Genomic DNA, 17,077 nt, shown 5'->3' with positions numbered 1-17,077 from the left:
TGTGAATGCCCAAATATCACAATTAATATTATCCCCCCCCCCCCCCCCCCGATTAAAAGCTCCATTTCTCACTGGGCTCCAATCCCAACCACATTTCTTATTTGTGTCCTTCAGACGTGTACCGATATGGTACACGATGTACCTGTTGAACTCATTCCTGGAAACGGATAAATTAAATCCATTCTCCGGGTATGTCAGTCATTTCGCCATCTTTTGTTGTATTTATGGACACTGAGGACACATTCCCAGACTCATTAGAAGTACACGGCACATCGGGGAGAGAAGGGGAAGGGAGGAGCTCGGAGATGGAAATTGAAGCTATCACTTTGAATCATTTTCTCCAGCTAGCGAGATGACAGCCACAGCCTCATGTTGTTGCTATCTGGTTTCCCGAGGTGCTCGTAGGCTAGAGATCAAGAACGCTTGGTAGTGATGAGAAATGTCTCAGGAGCGCAGACTCCTGCGGGAACACTACAAACTGGAACACTGCATTATTACCTTTCCCTAACCTGACACGCGAAAAAAAGAAATAAATAAACAGTTGTCCTTACATAGAGAACCTGCTGCCCTTGGTGAGATTAACCTTTACAAATATCTCTCTCTCTCTCTCTCTCTTTCTCATATATATATATATATATATATATATAAAATATATATAAAATATAAAAAAATTCCCGGGATCTGTTGCAACCACTCATCTAGTTTGAGGGTCACTGCCCCGAGTGCTCCGACCACCACAGGCACGACTGTCACCTTTATCTTCCAGGCTGTCTCCAGCTCCTCTCTGAGCCCTTGGTATTTCTCCAGTTTCTGGTGTTCCTTCTTTCTGATCTTTCCATCACTTGGTACCGCTACATCCACTACAACGGCGTTCCTCTGCCCATTATCTATGATCTCGATATCTGGTTGGTTCGCCATTACTATCTTGTCAGTCTGGATCTGGAAGCCCCACAGGATCTTCGCTCTGTCATTCTCCACCACCTTCGGAGGTATTTCCCATTTTGACCTTGGGGTTTCCAGTCCATACTCCGCACAGATGTTTCGGTAGACTATGCCAGCCACCTTGTTAAGGTGTTCCATGTAGGCTTTCCCTGCCAGCATCTTACACCCTGCAGTTATGTGTTGGATCGTCTCAGGTGCCTCTTTGCACAACCTACACCTTGGGTCTTGTCTGGTGTGGTATATCTGGGCCTCAATAGCTCTGGTGCTAAGGGTCTGCTCCTGAGCAGCCATGATGAGTGCCTCTGTGCTGTCCTTCAGGCCATATATATATATATATATATATATATATATATATATATATATATATATATATATATATATATATATATATATATATATATATATATATATATATATATATATATATATATATATATATATATATATATATATATATATATATATATATATATATATATATATATATATCTTCATTTTCCTAACCGCTTGATCCTCACTAGGGTCGCGGGGGGTGCTGGAGCCTATCCCAGCCGCCTTCGGGCAGTAGGCGGGGGACACCCTGAATCAGTTGCCAGCCATATACTGTATATATATACTTATTGCCCTACCTGCTTCTTGCCAATCTCATAGCAGGTGCACACATCTGATCAAATAATGTACCTTTTTGAAGAAAAAAAAAAAACTACAGTCATAAAACAAGGTGATATTCACAGTTGGAAATTGTTAGGTTCATGTCAACCCTTTTAGCCTTTTTCCCCTCCTTTTCTTTAGCAAGATTATACATTTCCAAATGGCAAATCTATTTGAATTTGATGTATTTTATTGATACTATCCATAGCTCGATAATATTTTGTACATGCGCTTGTTATGCATTGTGACAGTCTCTTCTTTAGTCCTCTGGTTTCTAATTTATTTATTGCTTGAAACATTATTATTCTCCTGTATTTTGTTGTTCTACTTCTTCCTTTCATAACTTTGCTGCTGTGAATTGGGAATCTCCATTGCGAGAGTAAAAATGGTTTTCTTGTCTTATCTTATTATTATGCAAATAACTCTACCTGTTTATTGTGGCCATGTTTCTGCGGACAGTTTCTAAATTCCAAACTCATAGCCGGTGCTACCTCAGCTCTGTACAGTGTTAAGTAGCTCTCACTGTCACTCGAGAAATCCTTCTCCATATTCACATCACTGTCAGATGCGTGTTACTTTTTCAAAAAGCCATCAGATTCTGTCTCTGTCAACCGGCTGTTGACTCATCCTTGAGAAACTGAAAAGAACTGAGATAAAGGACCTCCATCACCAAATACATAACTTTTGTCTTCACACTGTACACTCGTACACTTTGGAAAATAGTGTATTTTATTTCAAAGGTAGTTTTGAGTCTCAATGGTGTTTACCATATATGAACTGTTTCAGTTGTCTTTTTTTAACCTTAACCCTTGATGAATAAGGGCAATCCTCTGCTGAGGTCAACTGGAAAAAAACAAATGGGGAAAAAAAAGACACTTTTGTTTGTCCATTTGTCATTGTTCTTTCTCTTGGCTTTGTTATCCTCTAATGGCTTGTGAGGATTTCTGCAGGACAACTTGAGACTGATTTTATGATGTTTCGGCGTGATTGATAACATGCTCTTGGAGGGATGTCAGGCTTTCAGAGTAGGATAATGTGGATTTCTATCTCTCTGTCTTCTTCTGTAAGACGCGCCATCAATCAGCAGCAATCGCGGCCTTAACCCGGTAAAATTAAAACCTTGCGGGGGGGGGGGGGGGGGGGCTGTGTTTTCCATGGAATCAGGACACGCATCAGAAGGGAGCGCGACAGAATCGGAACACTGATCCACATCGCACCAGGCCCATGCCACAGAGAAGAGGACAGATATAAGATTCCCAGCATGGGGCAGAAAATACAGTTAATGATCTGATTGTAGATGGCTGTTGACAAGGGAGAGGGATTACAGGAAGAACAGTCTCATTTTCACTGTGTGCGGAGACGTTATTAGATCCTAGCCCAGCTAATTTAATTCCTAGGCCTGTCAATATTTTCCAGCAACAAGGGCTCTGCACTCCGGCAGACTCTTTCTTTGAGAATGCCGAGCAAAAGAAATGATTTGACGCCGAGATGAAAAGATCAAAATTCCCCTTGTGTCTATGTCTCAACATAGAAGCTCTGGTCCCGGATATGTCATAGGCATGTTTTATTTTATTATTATTATTTTTTTAATTTGATATGAGTGTGTCAACTCAGTACTGTCTGTCTGTGTTTTTCAGTCGATGGCTGCATACACAAAGCTGCAGGTTCCTGTCTCTACGATGAGTGTCAAACACTAAATGGCTGTGAAACCGGCAAAGCCAAGATCACCTGCGGCTATGATCTCCCTGCAAGATGTGAGTACCAGTAATTAATGCCTTCCTTTAGCTCAGTGTGTGTGCGCGCTTACATGCACGTGTGCTACTCCTTCATACTTCATTTGCACACAAATATAATGTAATGTGGCCTAGTAGTTAACTCACAGGTCACAAAAGTCATATTAATCGAACTTAAATGTTGTTCTTAACCTCAACAATATGATTGTTATAGTTCTAAATAGCAATGGGGTACAATTGTACTGCATTCTCATGACCGACCAGTCCCAGAATTTGTCAAGATTAAAATGTATCGGTCTATATTACCCCCCACCCCCCAAATAAATAAAAATAAAATAAAAACATGTATTTGTACTCATGTATACGGTTCCCCCATTTGCTGGTATCGACGCTCCAAAAGATATTAGTTTTACCTTGCATCAACACTGGCAAGGTTTCCTTGAAGCTGTCACGGCTTTGCGTGATGTCAGCCCCCCCCCCCCCCTCCAAATAATAATAATAAATAAAAAATAATAAAAAAGGCCCAAATATGCGTTGACTTCGAAGATCACCAAGCGGTGTAAAAATGTGGAAGTGAAAAACACTTACATACTTCTTGCCCTATGGGGAAGCCCCTTTTATACAAAACAACTCAACGTTGAAGACATGTTTGTGTTTAATTGTGGGGTGAACAAAGGGTGTCGTATGAGGTGTATCATGTGGCACTTTGCCAAACATATTTCCTGAAAACTAAAAGCAGCTTGTAGGATGAACACAGAAGTAACGCGGAAGCCCAGCACACCGAAAACATACCACAGTAATTGGTTTTATCGTTCATGGAGGAATGGACTATCATATTGAAATGAAAATACTTTTTTTTTACAACCCCTGGGAGCCGGTAAATGTAAGAAATATTTTTAGTTTTAATGTATTGGTGTATAATACTATTCCTCTATTTTGTATTCCTTTTATTTTTCTTCAGGTTTTGTTGTTTTTGTTTTAATCGATTCAAAATATTAGAAACACTAATCCACGTAGTTCACTGCAACACTCATCCACAGTAGTGTTAGACAAAAAACAAAAATGCAAAAAGAAAATGTAAGCATGATTAACATATTGATCCTGTCCTGTACTGGAACTCATTAGAATGTTCAGGAGAACCTAATGAAGTGTCAGGTGGGTGTATATTGTTTCTTAATGAAAGTGTTGTGATGCTGTATATCAGAATCAGAATCATCTTTATGAGCTCGGAGGTCCCTTCAGAGCAAAGTTGATCATTTTTGTGTTTTAATAACAATGGTTACCACTAGAACAGGTCATGTTGCTGTTTGTGTGTGTGTGTGCACGTGCGTGTGTGTGCGTGCGCTGCGCGCATGAGTCTCAGGTTGAATAAATGGGAAATTTGGGATAAGGCTTGAGAAGATGAAAACTATTTATGCCAATGGCTGTGTCCACATGGCCACATGAGAGTGTGCAATTTAATAATGCAGTGGAGAGGGGAAAACAAAAGATACACTTTTAATTAGGATGTATTAGTTTTAAAAAGTCATCTGTATACATCAGGAGTGTTTTGCTAGAAAATGATTATGATGGTACTCGTATGGCTGAATGAGAGCATCATCGATACACAGATGGGCCTTTTGTTGTTTGTTTGATTGATTCTTTTTTCATCCCTCATTTATTCTCTAGCCAAAGCACACAACTTTCACTGTCACACTGTAACAATGATAAGATGAACTTGGTTGGTACCATTACTTTTTATCTCTCCCAGTGATGTACTATTTTGTGTGCCTGTGAGTTTTCTGCCACTTTTGGATATGAGCTAATTTCGTTTGGTAATTGTTGAGGGCGTGTGACTCTTAAAAGGGGAGACATGAGTGCAATTCAGTTGAGACAAGCGTCCCACCGGTCCTAACCTAACCCTGAAGGATTTCCATGAGACAGCCGAGGGGAGAGATGGAGGCCCAGATGAAATTATGTGGTAAAGGATGTCAAACAAATGGAGTAGATAAACTGTGACTTTGTCGTTTTGGGGCAGTCGGATCAAGAGACACCAAAACAGGGGGCACCCATGACAGTTTAATAAGCCGTAATGTCACCCGGGAGCAATTGCACTGCGACTGGGTACTCTTATTGTAATTATCTCAGGGTAAAACGCCTCCTCTGTGCTGAAAAGTTATTATGGATTGCTCATCTTCTTCACTGGGAACACTCAGTCCAATTTTGAACCTAAGTGGAGTTCATTTTAAAGCCTCAATCTTACCCGGAGTTGTTGAAATGTTTGTATCTGCACTAATCGGAGTCATCATCTTGTAATCTTTTTTATTTCTCTTCTACGGTATCAGCTTCTCATTTGAAAATAGCATTTGCGTGCTCACAAATCGTTTTGTTTTCATTCATTTGCATTGCTGTCATAATTATCCCACCTACACTACACACACACAAATACACATTATGAAGGCTCTACATTTCTGAATTCCAAAACCTTAATATGTCCACCCTCTCACAACTTAATAAACTACAAAGCAACAGAGGGAGACATTTTGTTTCTTCCTTCCTTTTGCAACAAGGCGTATCAGAGGTTACAGGAAAGGACAATGGCGCTTCTAAGAATATCAGTTTTCATTGTTGTTGGTCATGACCATGTGGTAAACACAAAATGCATGCAAATGATGGAGGGAAATAAAAAAGTATAAATCTCTGTACTGCTAAAATGATCACTTGAATGAATGCTTGCCATTATTCGGCATTGATGGGCCATTTGCATCATGATGATGGCTGATGTTAACATAAACCTTTGAAAGGAACACTTTCAAGGTTCAAGTCAATAAAAGCCTTTATTCACCACACAATACAATTTAACAATACAGGGTACGTCTTGCAACAAGTATTGCAACCTTTTTTGGGGAACCCCTCTGTCGTTGTCACTCTATTGTTAGTCCCGCCATTATTGCAGAGTAAATAGTTTAATCAAATGTGGCAAGGCTTTATAATGTGCTTCCACTTGACTGAAAGCCTCGTTAAATGAAAATCCAGCCTCCATCAAGAGCTCAGCCACTTAACTTCATGCTGCATTAATATATATATATATATATATATATATATATATATATATATATATATATATATATATATATCCTCGTCTCACAACCCCTTGGGTGGTGTCCGTCCCTCATTCGGCTCGGGTCCTCTACCAGAGGCCAGGAAGCTTGAGGGTTCTGCGCCGTATCCTTGCTCTTCCCAGCACTGCACATTTCTGGACTGAGATGTTCGATTTTGTTCCCGGGATCTGTTGCAACCACTCATCTAGTTTGGGGGTCACTGCCCCGAGTGCTCCGACCACCACAGGCACGACTGTCACCTTTACCTTCCAGGCTCTCTCCAGCTCCTCTCCGAGCCCTTGGTATTTCTTGAGTTTCTCGTGTTCCTTCTTTCTGATGTTTCCATCACCTGGGACCGCTACATCCACTACAACGGCTTTCCTCTGCCCTTTATCTATGATCACGATATCTGGTTGGTTCGCCATTACCATCTTGTCAGTCTGGATCTGGAAGTCCCACAGGATCTTCGCTCTGTCATTCTCAACCACCTTCGGAGGTGTTTCCCATTTTGACCTTGGGGTTTCCAGTCCATACTCCGCACAGATGTTTCGGTAGACTATGCCAGCCACCTGGTTATGGCGTTCCATGTAGGCTTTCCCTGCCAGCATCTTACACCCTGCAGTTATGTGTTGGATCGTCTCAGGTGCCTCTTTGCACAACCTACACCTTGGGTCTTGTCTGGTGTGGTATATCTGGGCCTCAATGGCTCTGGTGCTCAAGACCTGCTCCTGAGCAGCCAGGATGAGTGCCTCTGTGCTGTCCTACAGGCCAGCCCTCTCTAGCCACTGATAGGACTTCTTGAGATTGGCCACTTCAGTTATGGTCCGGTGGTACATCCCGTGTAGGGGCTTGTCCTCCCATGATGGTCCCTCTTCCAGCGCCTCTTCTACTGTTCCCCATTGTCTGAGACATTCTCTGAGTACGTCATTCGTTGGAGCCTTCTCCTTGATGTATTCATGGAGCTTGGATGTTTCATCCTGGACAGTGGCTCTCACACTCACTAGTCCCCGGCCTCCTTCCTTTCGGCTTGCGTACAGTCTCAGGGTGCTGGATTTGGGATGGAACCCTCCATGCATGGTTAGGAGCTTTCGGGTCCTAACGCCCGTGGTCTGAATCTCTTCCTTTGGCCACCTTATTATTCCTGCAGGGTATCTGATCACTGGCAGGGCATAGCTGTTCATTGCCCGGGTCTTATTCTTGCCATTGAGCTGGCTTCTTAGGACTTGCATCACTCGCTGGAGGTATTTGGCCGTAGCCGCTTTCCTTGTTGCCAGTTCGAGGTTGCCATTGGCTTGTGCTATACCGAGGTACTTGTAACTATCCTCAATGTCTGCTATTGTTCCTTCAGGGAGTGAGAGCCCTTCAGTGCGGACTACCTTTCCTCTCTTAGTCACCATCCGACTACATTTCTCAAACCCGAATGACATCCCAATGTTGCTGCTGTAGATCCTGGTCGTGTGGATCAGGGAGTCTCTGTCCCTTTCGCTCTTAGCATACAGCCTTATGTCATCCATGTAGAGGAGGTGACTGATTGTAGCTCCATTTCTGAGGCGGTATCCATAGCCTGTCTTGGTGATTACTTGGCTTAGGGGGTTCAGTCCTATACAGAACAACATTGGGGAGAGTGCATCACCTTGGTAAATGCCACATTTGATGGACACTTGGGTAAGTGGCTTGCCATTGGCTCAAAGTGTGGTTTTCCACATCCTCATCGCAACGGAGGCTCTTAGGGTCCTGTTCACCTTTTACAGCTCCAAGCATTCAGTGATCAATGTATGTGGCATCGAGTCATAGGCTTTCTTGTAATCAATCCAGGCTGTGCACAGGTTGGTACGTCGGGACCTGCACTCTTGTGCGACTGTTCTGTCAACCAGGAGCTGATGTTTGGCTCCTCTGGTATCTCTACCAATGCCCTTCTGTGCTTCGCTCATGTATTGAACCATGTGTCCACTTATCTTAGCCGCAATGATGCCTGACATGAACTTCCATGTTGTGGAGAGACAGGTTATTGGCCGATAGTTGGATGGGACCGCACCCTTTGAGGGATCCTTCATGATCAGGATCGTTCGCCCTTCGGTTAGCCATCCTGGGTGAGTCCCATCCCTCAGCAGCCGGTTCATTTGTGCTGCTAGGCGCTCATGGAGTGCTGTGAGTTTCTTTAGCCAGTAGGTGTGGACCATGTCCGGGCCTGGTGCTGTCCAGTTCTTCATATCTGAGACTCTTTCCTGTATGTCTGCCACTGTTATGGTAACTGGGTTCTGTTCAGGGAGGTTGCTGTGCTCCTCTCTCAGGGTCACACCCATTGTGCACTGCTGTTATGTGCAACCTCCTTCTCCCATATGCCTTTCCAGTACCTTTCAGTTTCCAGTCTTGGTGGGTCAGCTCTGTTGGTAGGACCCTGCCACTGAGCGTACACTTTCGCAGGTTGTGTTGCGAACAGCCTGTTTATTCGTTTGGCCTCATTCTCTTTCGTGTACCGCTTTAGGCGGCTGGACAAGGCTTGGAGCCTTTGTTTGGCAGTTTCGAGTGCTTCAGGTACGGTCATCTGGATGTACCTCTCGGGTATCGGCCTTTTCATCACACCTCTCTGGGCCTCCATCAATTGACTCACATCTTTCCGGGCCACCTTGATTTTAGCCTCCAACCGTCTTTTCCATGGTGGGTAACGTATCTCATGCCTTCCATGGTTGCTCTTATAGCCAAGCATCTCAAGGATCACTGACGCTGAAGCGTATATCAGCTCATTGGTTTCCGTGATCGTTACGGTAGGGATCGCCCTCAGTGCTGCATTCACACTTTCCATTAGCCTTTCAGGTGGTACTTCACATAGCCGTTGTAATCGGTTTTGAGGTTGCCCAGCTTTCATTCTCGACATGATGTCAGCTTTCAGGTCAGTTGCTGCCTCGCTCAGCATTTCACTAGTTGGGGCTGGCCTCCCAATCTCATCATCTGCATACATTGGGGCTTGCCTCCCAATCTCATCATCTGCATTCATTGGGGCTTGCCTCCCAATCGCTGGTATGACCTCCTCCTCTGATCTGGCAGCGTGGGGCCCTTCACCATATATATATATATATATATATATATATATATATATTAGTTGAGTGCAACTACTAGATGCCCACAGTGACAGCACTGAAATCACAGTATTCCTTGTTTGGAGATGTGATGGTCTGAGGAAATGAAAAATGGCCGTCGTCATCCACCCCCTTTTGAGCTTCCTGCCAAGACAAGAAAATTGGTCCCCCTTACATCCCGCTAAGCAGTTTCGGCTGTGAATCCCACTGGCAAATAAGCCTTCCCTTTAGGAGGGCCGAACACATGTGGGACAGATTATTATGATGGGGCTGGCCAGAGATTATTAATCATTGACAGTAATTACACACCTACCATAGCGGAAAGACACCCCAAAACTATCCGTTAGATCAAATTGACAAGCAAATTGTTCATTTACCCTGATTCTAGACAAGTTATTCATCAGTTCATAGATTAGGATTAAATGAAAATGCAGTGTCAATTGTTGCCTGCCACCTTACATTTTCATGAATGAAAAGGATTTGATATTTTGTACTATTATATAAAACTTTAAAAGCATATTTGTGCTGGCTGGTGTCATGGTGATGATGCGTGATGAATCAGCCGTAGTCTTGCAGTCAGAACCTTTTGTTTTTAGATTAATTTTTGTGCTTGTCCACTTCAAAGATGTTAAGCAGAGACCTTGAGGGCTCATTTTCACTTGTATTTTCCCACGCCAGTGCTCCTCTAAACCTGTGTTACACCAATATATAGTTTTAAAATTAAGCAGAGCTCTGTTGTACCATTTGCTATTAATACCAGTTTACTAAAACCTCATTTAACCGAAATTAAATTGTGTTCAACCTGATACAGTATTTTCTCAGGGGATGGGGTGGGGGGGGGGGTGTTTGTGAGTGTAGAAATAAATACATAAAATTACTCATGCAATGAAATATATAATCAGATGTAAGATATCCTTTATTTGTCCCACACTGGGGAAATATAATGTATAGGCTCCCATGCTACACTACTGTCAAGCCCCTGTGTGCTTTTTTTTTTTCCTCCCCCAGATTAAACATTTGGCACCTTGGGTTGCTCGTGTGCACGTGCGCACATAGAATGTTGTTGATGTTTTCTTTTTCTTTTTGTTTGTTTGTTTGTTTTTTTTTGTCGAGGTTCATTCCAGGTTGCAAAGACATTTATTTGCAAGACACTCCCAAACAGCTTTTTCTTTTCGCCATCAAATGTTGAGAGCCCTAATGGGTTTGCAGCATTCAACATGGCCAATGGTCTTCACCTCTCAGATCAGTTATTGTTATCTAAATTGTTCCTAGCTAGCAAAACATCACTTGATTTTGCTTGGCTACGTTATAATGGCTTGACGGAGAATCTTAAATGTTTCCTTGTTTGAAAAGAACTTGCTAAACAATTAATGGAGCAAATAAGAAGACAAGAAGACAGACAACAGCACGGTAAAAAAGAAATGTACTGTTTGGCAAGAACTGCCTGACTGTTAGAATATTTCGAGTAGAGCGGAAGAGAAAAGAGACATCGCTCAGTGAAAGCTTACTAGAAAAGCCGAACCTGCACTTTTGTGTCACTGCCCTGTATGGCGCTTGATTCAGTCTTCCTGTTCGGCTCCAAAACTGTTAAATGAACCAGTATCTCACCCAAAATTCTTCTTCATCATCAAATTCAAGAGGATTGAGCCTGTCTCTTAATTTTCTTTCTGTATTTTTGCTGTATATGCCTAAAACAAAAATCTGCCCTTGTTAAAGTTAAAGCATCCCAACTGCCACTTTGAAATGAAAGTTTAAGTTTAAAGTTGTGCTGCGACAGAATTTGAATTTTTAGTTTGAAAGTGAAATCTTGTTGGTGCAATTGGGCTTTCATTTGAATGTTACATAATATGCTTCGAAAGTGAAGAGCCCAAAGGAACTTTGAAAAAGATGCTGTTTTTGTTTGTTACTCTCCAAATCCCATGTAAAATATTTTACCCGTCTCAGTTCAACACCCGGAGGAGTTTTAGAATGACACTTCAAAATGCTTGTGCTGTTTTTATTGTTTTGCTTCTCTTTTTCTCTCTTCCCATTGAGCTCCGGGTGCATGCTTTAAATAATGGATTGCATTTGGTTACACGATGGGAAGATTATGTTTTGTTGTTGTGGTCCTCTTTGTTGCCACACTTTGCTCATTAATACACTTTAAGATTGCTCGTTCAATTGTACGCACATTTTGAAAAGTTGTCTTTACGTTTACATTTTAAGCAGTCTACAGTTTTGCACTAGTCCTAAATAATGTCAGCATGTCACCGAGATAAATGTGTCGGCTTTCTCTCCTTCGTCTCCTCAGTTGTAAAGTTATGACTTTCAGCCTTTGTTTTGTTTTGTTTTTGCATTCCTCCCGCCACTCACTAATTTAGTGTGGATATACAACCTAACGCTCACACAACAGCGAAAGCTTTGATTAGTCTCGGGGTCCCATGCAATGCCTGCACGCTCGTCCAGGTCCATCCCCACTGTGACCCGGCACACCTCCAGCACTCTTTTCGGACTTCTCCACAACGACAAACAACATTCCGCTCTGCAATTTATTCATATTTCATATGCTGCCGCACAAGCCTGTTTGTCTCCTGCATTCATTGATGTCAGATGTAGACTGTGCTTTGATTTCATGCCAGAAAGGCTCATCGCTATTATTCCCCTCAAGTATGTGCACAGTTTTAATTAGTACCTCAATGTCACTAAAAAGCGACTTTAACGTCACTGGTATAGAGTCCAATCAGTAGTTTAAAATTACTGCCCTACTTTTTGTGATGAATGGCAATTCCTGATGTCATAAGTATTGAACATAGTGGACACCAGCTCGACCCCAGACAAGTCAAATGCTTGACAAATGACCTCTGTATATATAAAGAGGGATACAAAACATAAACAAGGGTACATTAATAGAGAAAGTCCCTCCCTCAGTGAGCAACATTTAATGCCAGACTTAAATGGTGGGAAAAAAGGAGTGCTTATTGCAGTAAACTTTTCTTCTACCTTGGAATAATCTTTACTTGTGTGATCCATTGCAACATTTAGGAATGCAGACAAAACACCTTTGGGAGACTCGCCCTGGTTCAGTTCACAGCTTCTTTATCTCGTGTTCTTTTTAAGTCCAAACTGTGACTTTCTGGTGTTTACTGTAAGTGCACCTGTGCTAATAACCATCCGCCGGTGATACGTTTTGCTCCCTGATAGTGTGAGTAATGTTTCCCGGGCCTTATTTACTCCGGAAAACCAACCTGTCTGTTCCATCCTTCCACTTAGCAAACACAGACAAGCAAGGCAAACTTTTCTCCCATTAATGAAAGCGTACTCCGCTCCATCATATGCTGATCAGTTTTACAAGTTCATTGAAAGGAACGAAGGGTGATTTGTCGAAGATGTTACTAATTTGCTTCAACTTCAACTTTGGACGAATGCATCCCGATATAATCGCCACCCTTCCATCCACAGTCATGCTGTTCGCATGTTGTAGTTTTTCTTCAAATTTTATTTCCTCTCATTAAGTCAGTGCCATCAGACGACATCTTACTGCACAGAGGATTTAAAATGCATTTATTCAAAGATTCAAAGATAACATCCGTGCCAATTTATTATAAATTGCTACAACAGTATTAACAACCAAACAATCTAGGACTTTTCTTTTTTTCGGTCTTGTGGCCCTGCCAAAAAAAACCCACACACACAAGTTACTGCTCAATTTGAGCACCCACATCATAAATGCCACAATTGAAATATTTTGATACACTTTTATGAGACCCAATATTTGCTTTAGAACAGGGTTAAGACAGGAGTGATGTTTGGGGTTTTGCATATGTTTAACATGGGCTTTAAAAACCTAAATCCTGGCAAAATTCATTTGGGTTTTAAAAGGATTATGGACTGCATGTAAACATAGCCAGTACATGTAAATACTTCACCACTTGGTTTCCTTCTGGTGCTGGGAACATACAATAGAACTTTCCTAGATGATCTGAGGGATCATATATTATCATTATTCTTTGACTCACATTGTGGTGATATGAAGATAGGTTTTCTGGTGTTTGTGAGGACTCTGGTGGTAGCATTTTGGATTAGTTGCAGTGCCAAATAGATTGATTTATTATGTTTTTCAGGACAAGGACACCATAACAGCATGCGCATGCCATCCAACCTCCAGGTCGCCGGCTGTTTGGATAGTCTTGTGCTCGTCTCAAATTTACTCAAGTGCTTATATATACAATACAATACAATACAATACAATACATGCTGATTTATATAGCGCTTTCACAAAATCGCCAGTTGTAACAAAGCGCTTAACAAAACAGTTAACATCAAGTAAAACAATAAACACAACACATAACATAAAACACAGACAGTCATGCAGGCATAACCACTTTTCCATCACACGCTTTGTTGTATGAAGCAGTTTGAGATGAAAGAGGAGAGAATCAAAGTTTCCTTTAACCAGTGGATCAGAGACGTCATGCTCAAAATGTGCACACGTCAGCTACAAGCTAAGTTTCAAAGTCAACAAGAAGCTGTAGCATCCATTGACGAAAAGAGATTGGTTCACTTCTCCTGTCCCATGGAAATCCATTTCAATTCTAAGCGGCGAAACACTAATTGTGTTCCAGTTTTAAGTGAGCGGTGTGAGTTAAATCTGTGAATGGCTATTTGTCTATGTGTGCGCTTGGTTCCAGCTACAGTTGTTGTGAAAGTGCATGTATTGTATTTTATCTCAATGTCATTTTATATGCATTCTTTTTTTTTTAAACCTAAAGTGTGATTAAGAAGCGGGGGAAAAAAAAACACTTTTCTCCCCAATAATCATGGTAAGATCCTGCCCCAAGCACAAAAAGTGATATGCTCATCACTATTCTTGAATTGAAATGTAAATTAACTACTGACAAAATGAAGCATGAAAATGAAGATCGGATATCAAGGAGAGGCCAGATGTTTTTTAAGCATTATTTGTGAGGGTGGGAATTTTTTTTTTCTTTCTTTCTGTTTGCCAGACTACTCCACTCTTCCTCTGGCTTCTCATCAGTTCAAATTGGTCCTCTCTCAAGGAACAGAGGAAACCTAATTTCACTATTCATATGCAGAGATTCGTGTTGTCTCTCTCCGTTTCAGATATTTGTTTCTTTTGTTGGGAGGCCTGTCAGTTCTTCAGGCCTCTTGAGGGCTGGAGTAATTTGGTAATTTTGCCTAAATGGTGATATAGTAATTGTGTAGCATCAGCTGCGGAGCTGTCAGTGAGATGGCCAACGGTCATTCATCACCAGCAAACGAGATGGGTGGGGGGTCATTGTGACTGATCGGGTAAACATTAGCAGAAAGAAAGTAGTGAGGCAGTCTTACCCGGGGAAAAAAAATGATGGAAATAGTAGTGGAGTGGTCTTTGGAGTAATGGGGTGTAGGGGCAGCAAAAGTCTGTGTGGCAGCCTGGTTATTAGGCTGAAATTGGGCGGAAAGGTGGTGGTGTCGGGGGGAGGTAGTTGGGCGTCAGGAAAAGGTGCCTGAGCCTCACAATGACATTGATGCATCAGAATGGGAGTGTGTGGGTGGCGGATGAAAAGCGTCCACTAAAAGGTCAGGTTTGAAGTGGAAAGTGGCAGTAGCTAATGCAGTCCCGTCTTCCCATCAAACAATTTCATCTGTCCATTTTTTCTTCCTTTTTTTCCCCCCTTTGCTTTTGTTCCCAGTGTTTATTAGGGTGAATTTCCTTTACTTCCTCTGATATTAAAGGGGGACTCAACGCCCAAAATAGTTTTTCAATATGTTAGCTGTGGCTCCATTAGTCCAAACATGGCATTAATATTGCATTTGTGGAATATGAATTAACCCCTCCCCACCCCTGTTATGAACAGATAGGTGTGGATTTTACCGTTGAATTCATAACTACACAGAATTAATCACAACGTCGTATTTAGACAAGTGGGTATGCAGAGAAATTATTATTCGATACAAAAAATATAAAGAAAAGACTTTCCTTTTATGTGATACTTTCAATAGAACTATAGATATCAAATATCAAAACTTGTCATTTTTGAAAAAAAAAAAATGGTGTCCTGCAGAGAAAGTTTCACCGTCAAAAATATTTTTTGCTCACGGTCGGGCAAAAGCTGAAACTTTCCCCAAATATATAATGCTCAGGAGCTTCTACAGCACAAACGTAACATGGTAATCCACCATTGTTGTGGTTTATGGCCATGCAAGAACAGCGACAACTCCAACATTATCTGGGGAAAGATGCGAATGGAGGGATGGTTGGAGTCAGAACGCCATTAAGTGGACAAATGCTGCAATAAACAAGCATACATCCCACTGCAACACTTAACGACATCTATTATTTTGTTCAAAATTAAGAGTATATAATTCACAAAACTCTGGCTGATTATCCTTATGTTGACTAATAAAATCATCTGACCAACAAATCGGTCGGGAACCAGGCCTCTACATTACATTTATGGGTAACCATGTGTTGACATTACAACAGTAAATTCCATCCAAAAACCTCCATCGTCACCCTAGTCACTTTAGTTCCAAATGGTGACATCCACGTATTCCGTAAATGCTGGCAGATGTTGAAGTGAGTGACTTTTGTCACTTTTCAGATGTCTCGAGCGACTCTTTAAGATAAAAAAAAAACTCTACAACGACAGCTCTAGCCAAGTATTCTGATGACCAAAATCTTGGTGACTCTGAGACTTTCTTCTACTTGCAGTCAGAACAGAGTGCAGACTGCAAATATATTGCTCGTCAAGCCATCGCCGTGAACCCCACCAGCAACAAACACTAAGCTGTTTCGATGGTGAGACTTGACCGAACAAGATGTTATATAAAAAATGTTGATAAAAAAACACTCCCACATAAAACAAACACAACTAAATCAAAGGTGACGTTTAATATGTTTCGTTCGGAATCCGTCACCATGTTTTTGAATGCCCTACCTTGTCCTCCAGAAGTTCCTCTCCCGTAATGACAAAAGTATATGATTTACTTGAGGCACTTAACACAAACACGCACAAGGCCTCAGGCTACTTGGTAATGTAAGTGAGACCCAGGGAGAACACTGCCAGTTCTCAGGAACAACAACGCGCCGGTTATGGCTCACTTGACAGCGTTGTTGTCGTGACAAAAGAAAAGTTTTAATCTTGTGGCTTTGTTTACTCCTTATCCAAGACTTTGGATGAAAAAACTAATTAACAACGCTGAATAACAGACTCCCGTAGTGCCATTTTCACAGCTAATTATGCAAGACTACTGCCTGCCTAAATTGTTGTTGCCTTGTCTTTGATATTTTTTCTCCTAAATTGTGATGCTTCCTCTGCTCATTAGCCTTTTAGGATTGTAAATGTTGACAGGTTTCGTCTGTCTGTCTGTCTGTGGGTCTGTCTCTCTCTCGCTCTCTTCTTTTTTTAAAGCAATCCATCTATTAAAAAAAAAAAACTATCCTCGGACTGAAAGGAAAAACAATTTGGCTTCTAACAATTGCAGGGTTCACTCCTCCGATCTTTACCAGAGCCATGTGACTTATGTTTGTATCACAGGTGGCAATTTCTGGTTTTAATGCTGTGGTCCGTAAAAAAAAAAAAAAAAAAAACAAACATTCACCTTCCCATTA

The 17,077-nt window shown here is 41.6% G+C and overlaps 1 protein-coding gene across 3 annotated transcripts in view; it reads left to right on the top strand.

Annotated features, from left to right (window-relative positions):
- The window catches only part of macrod2 (mono-ADP ribosylhydrolase 2), a 384,195-nt gene that overhangs the window by 138,570 nt on the left and 228,548 nt on the right, over nucleotides 1-17,077 (top strand). For all 3 annotated transcript variants that reach the window (XM_052079641.1, XM_052079640.1, XM_052079639.1), the window contains one exon: nucleotides 3,231-3,347. In XM_052079641.1, the coding sequence (XP_051935601.1) occupies nucleotides 3,231-3,347 (117 nt within the window). The remainder of the gene's footprint in view (nucleotides 1-3,230; nucleotides 3,348-17,077) is intronic.

The sequence above is a fragment of the Hippocampus zosterae genome, chromosome 11 (assembly GCF_025434085.1).
Source record: "Hippocampus zosterae strain Florida chromosome 11, ASM2543408v3, whole genome shotgun sequence".
Taxonomy (NCBI): Eukaryota; Metazoa; Chordata; class Actinopteri; order Syngnathiformes; family Syngnathidae; genus Hippocampus; species Hippocampus zosterae.
The sequence above is the reverse complement of the archived record's forward strand: the minus strand, read 5'-3'. Positions and strand labels throughout refer to the sequence as shown.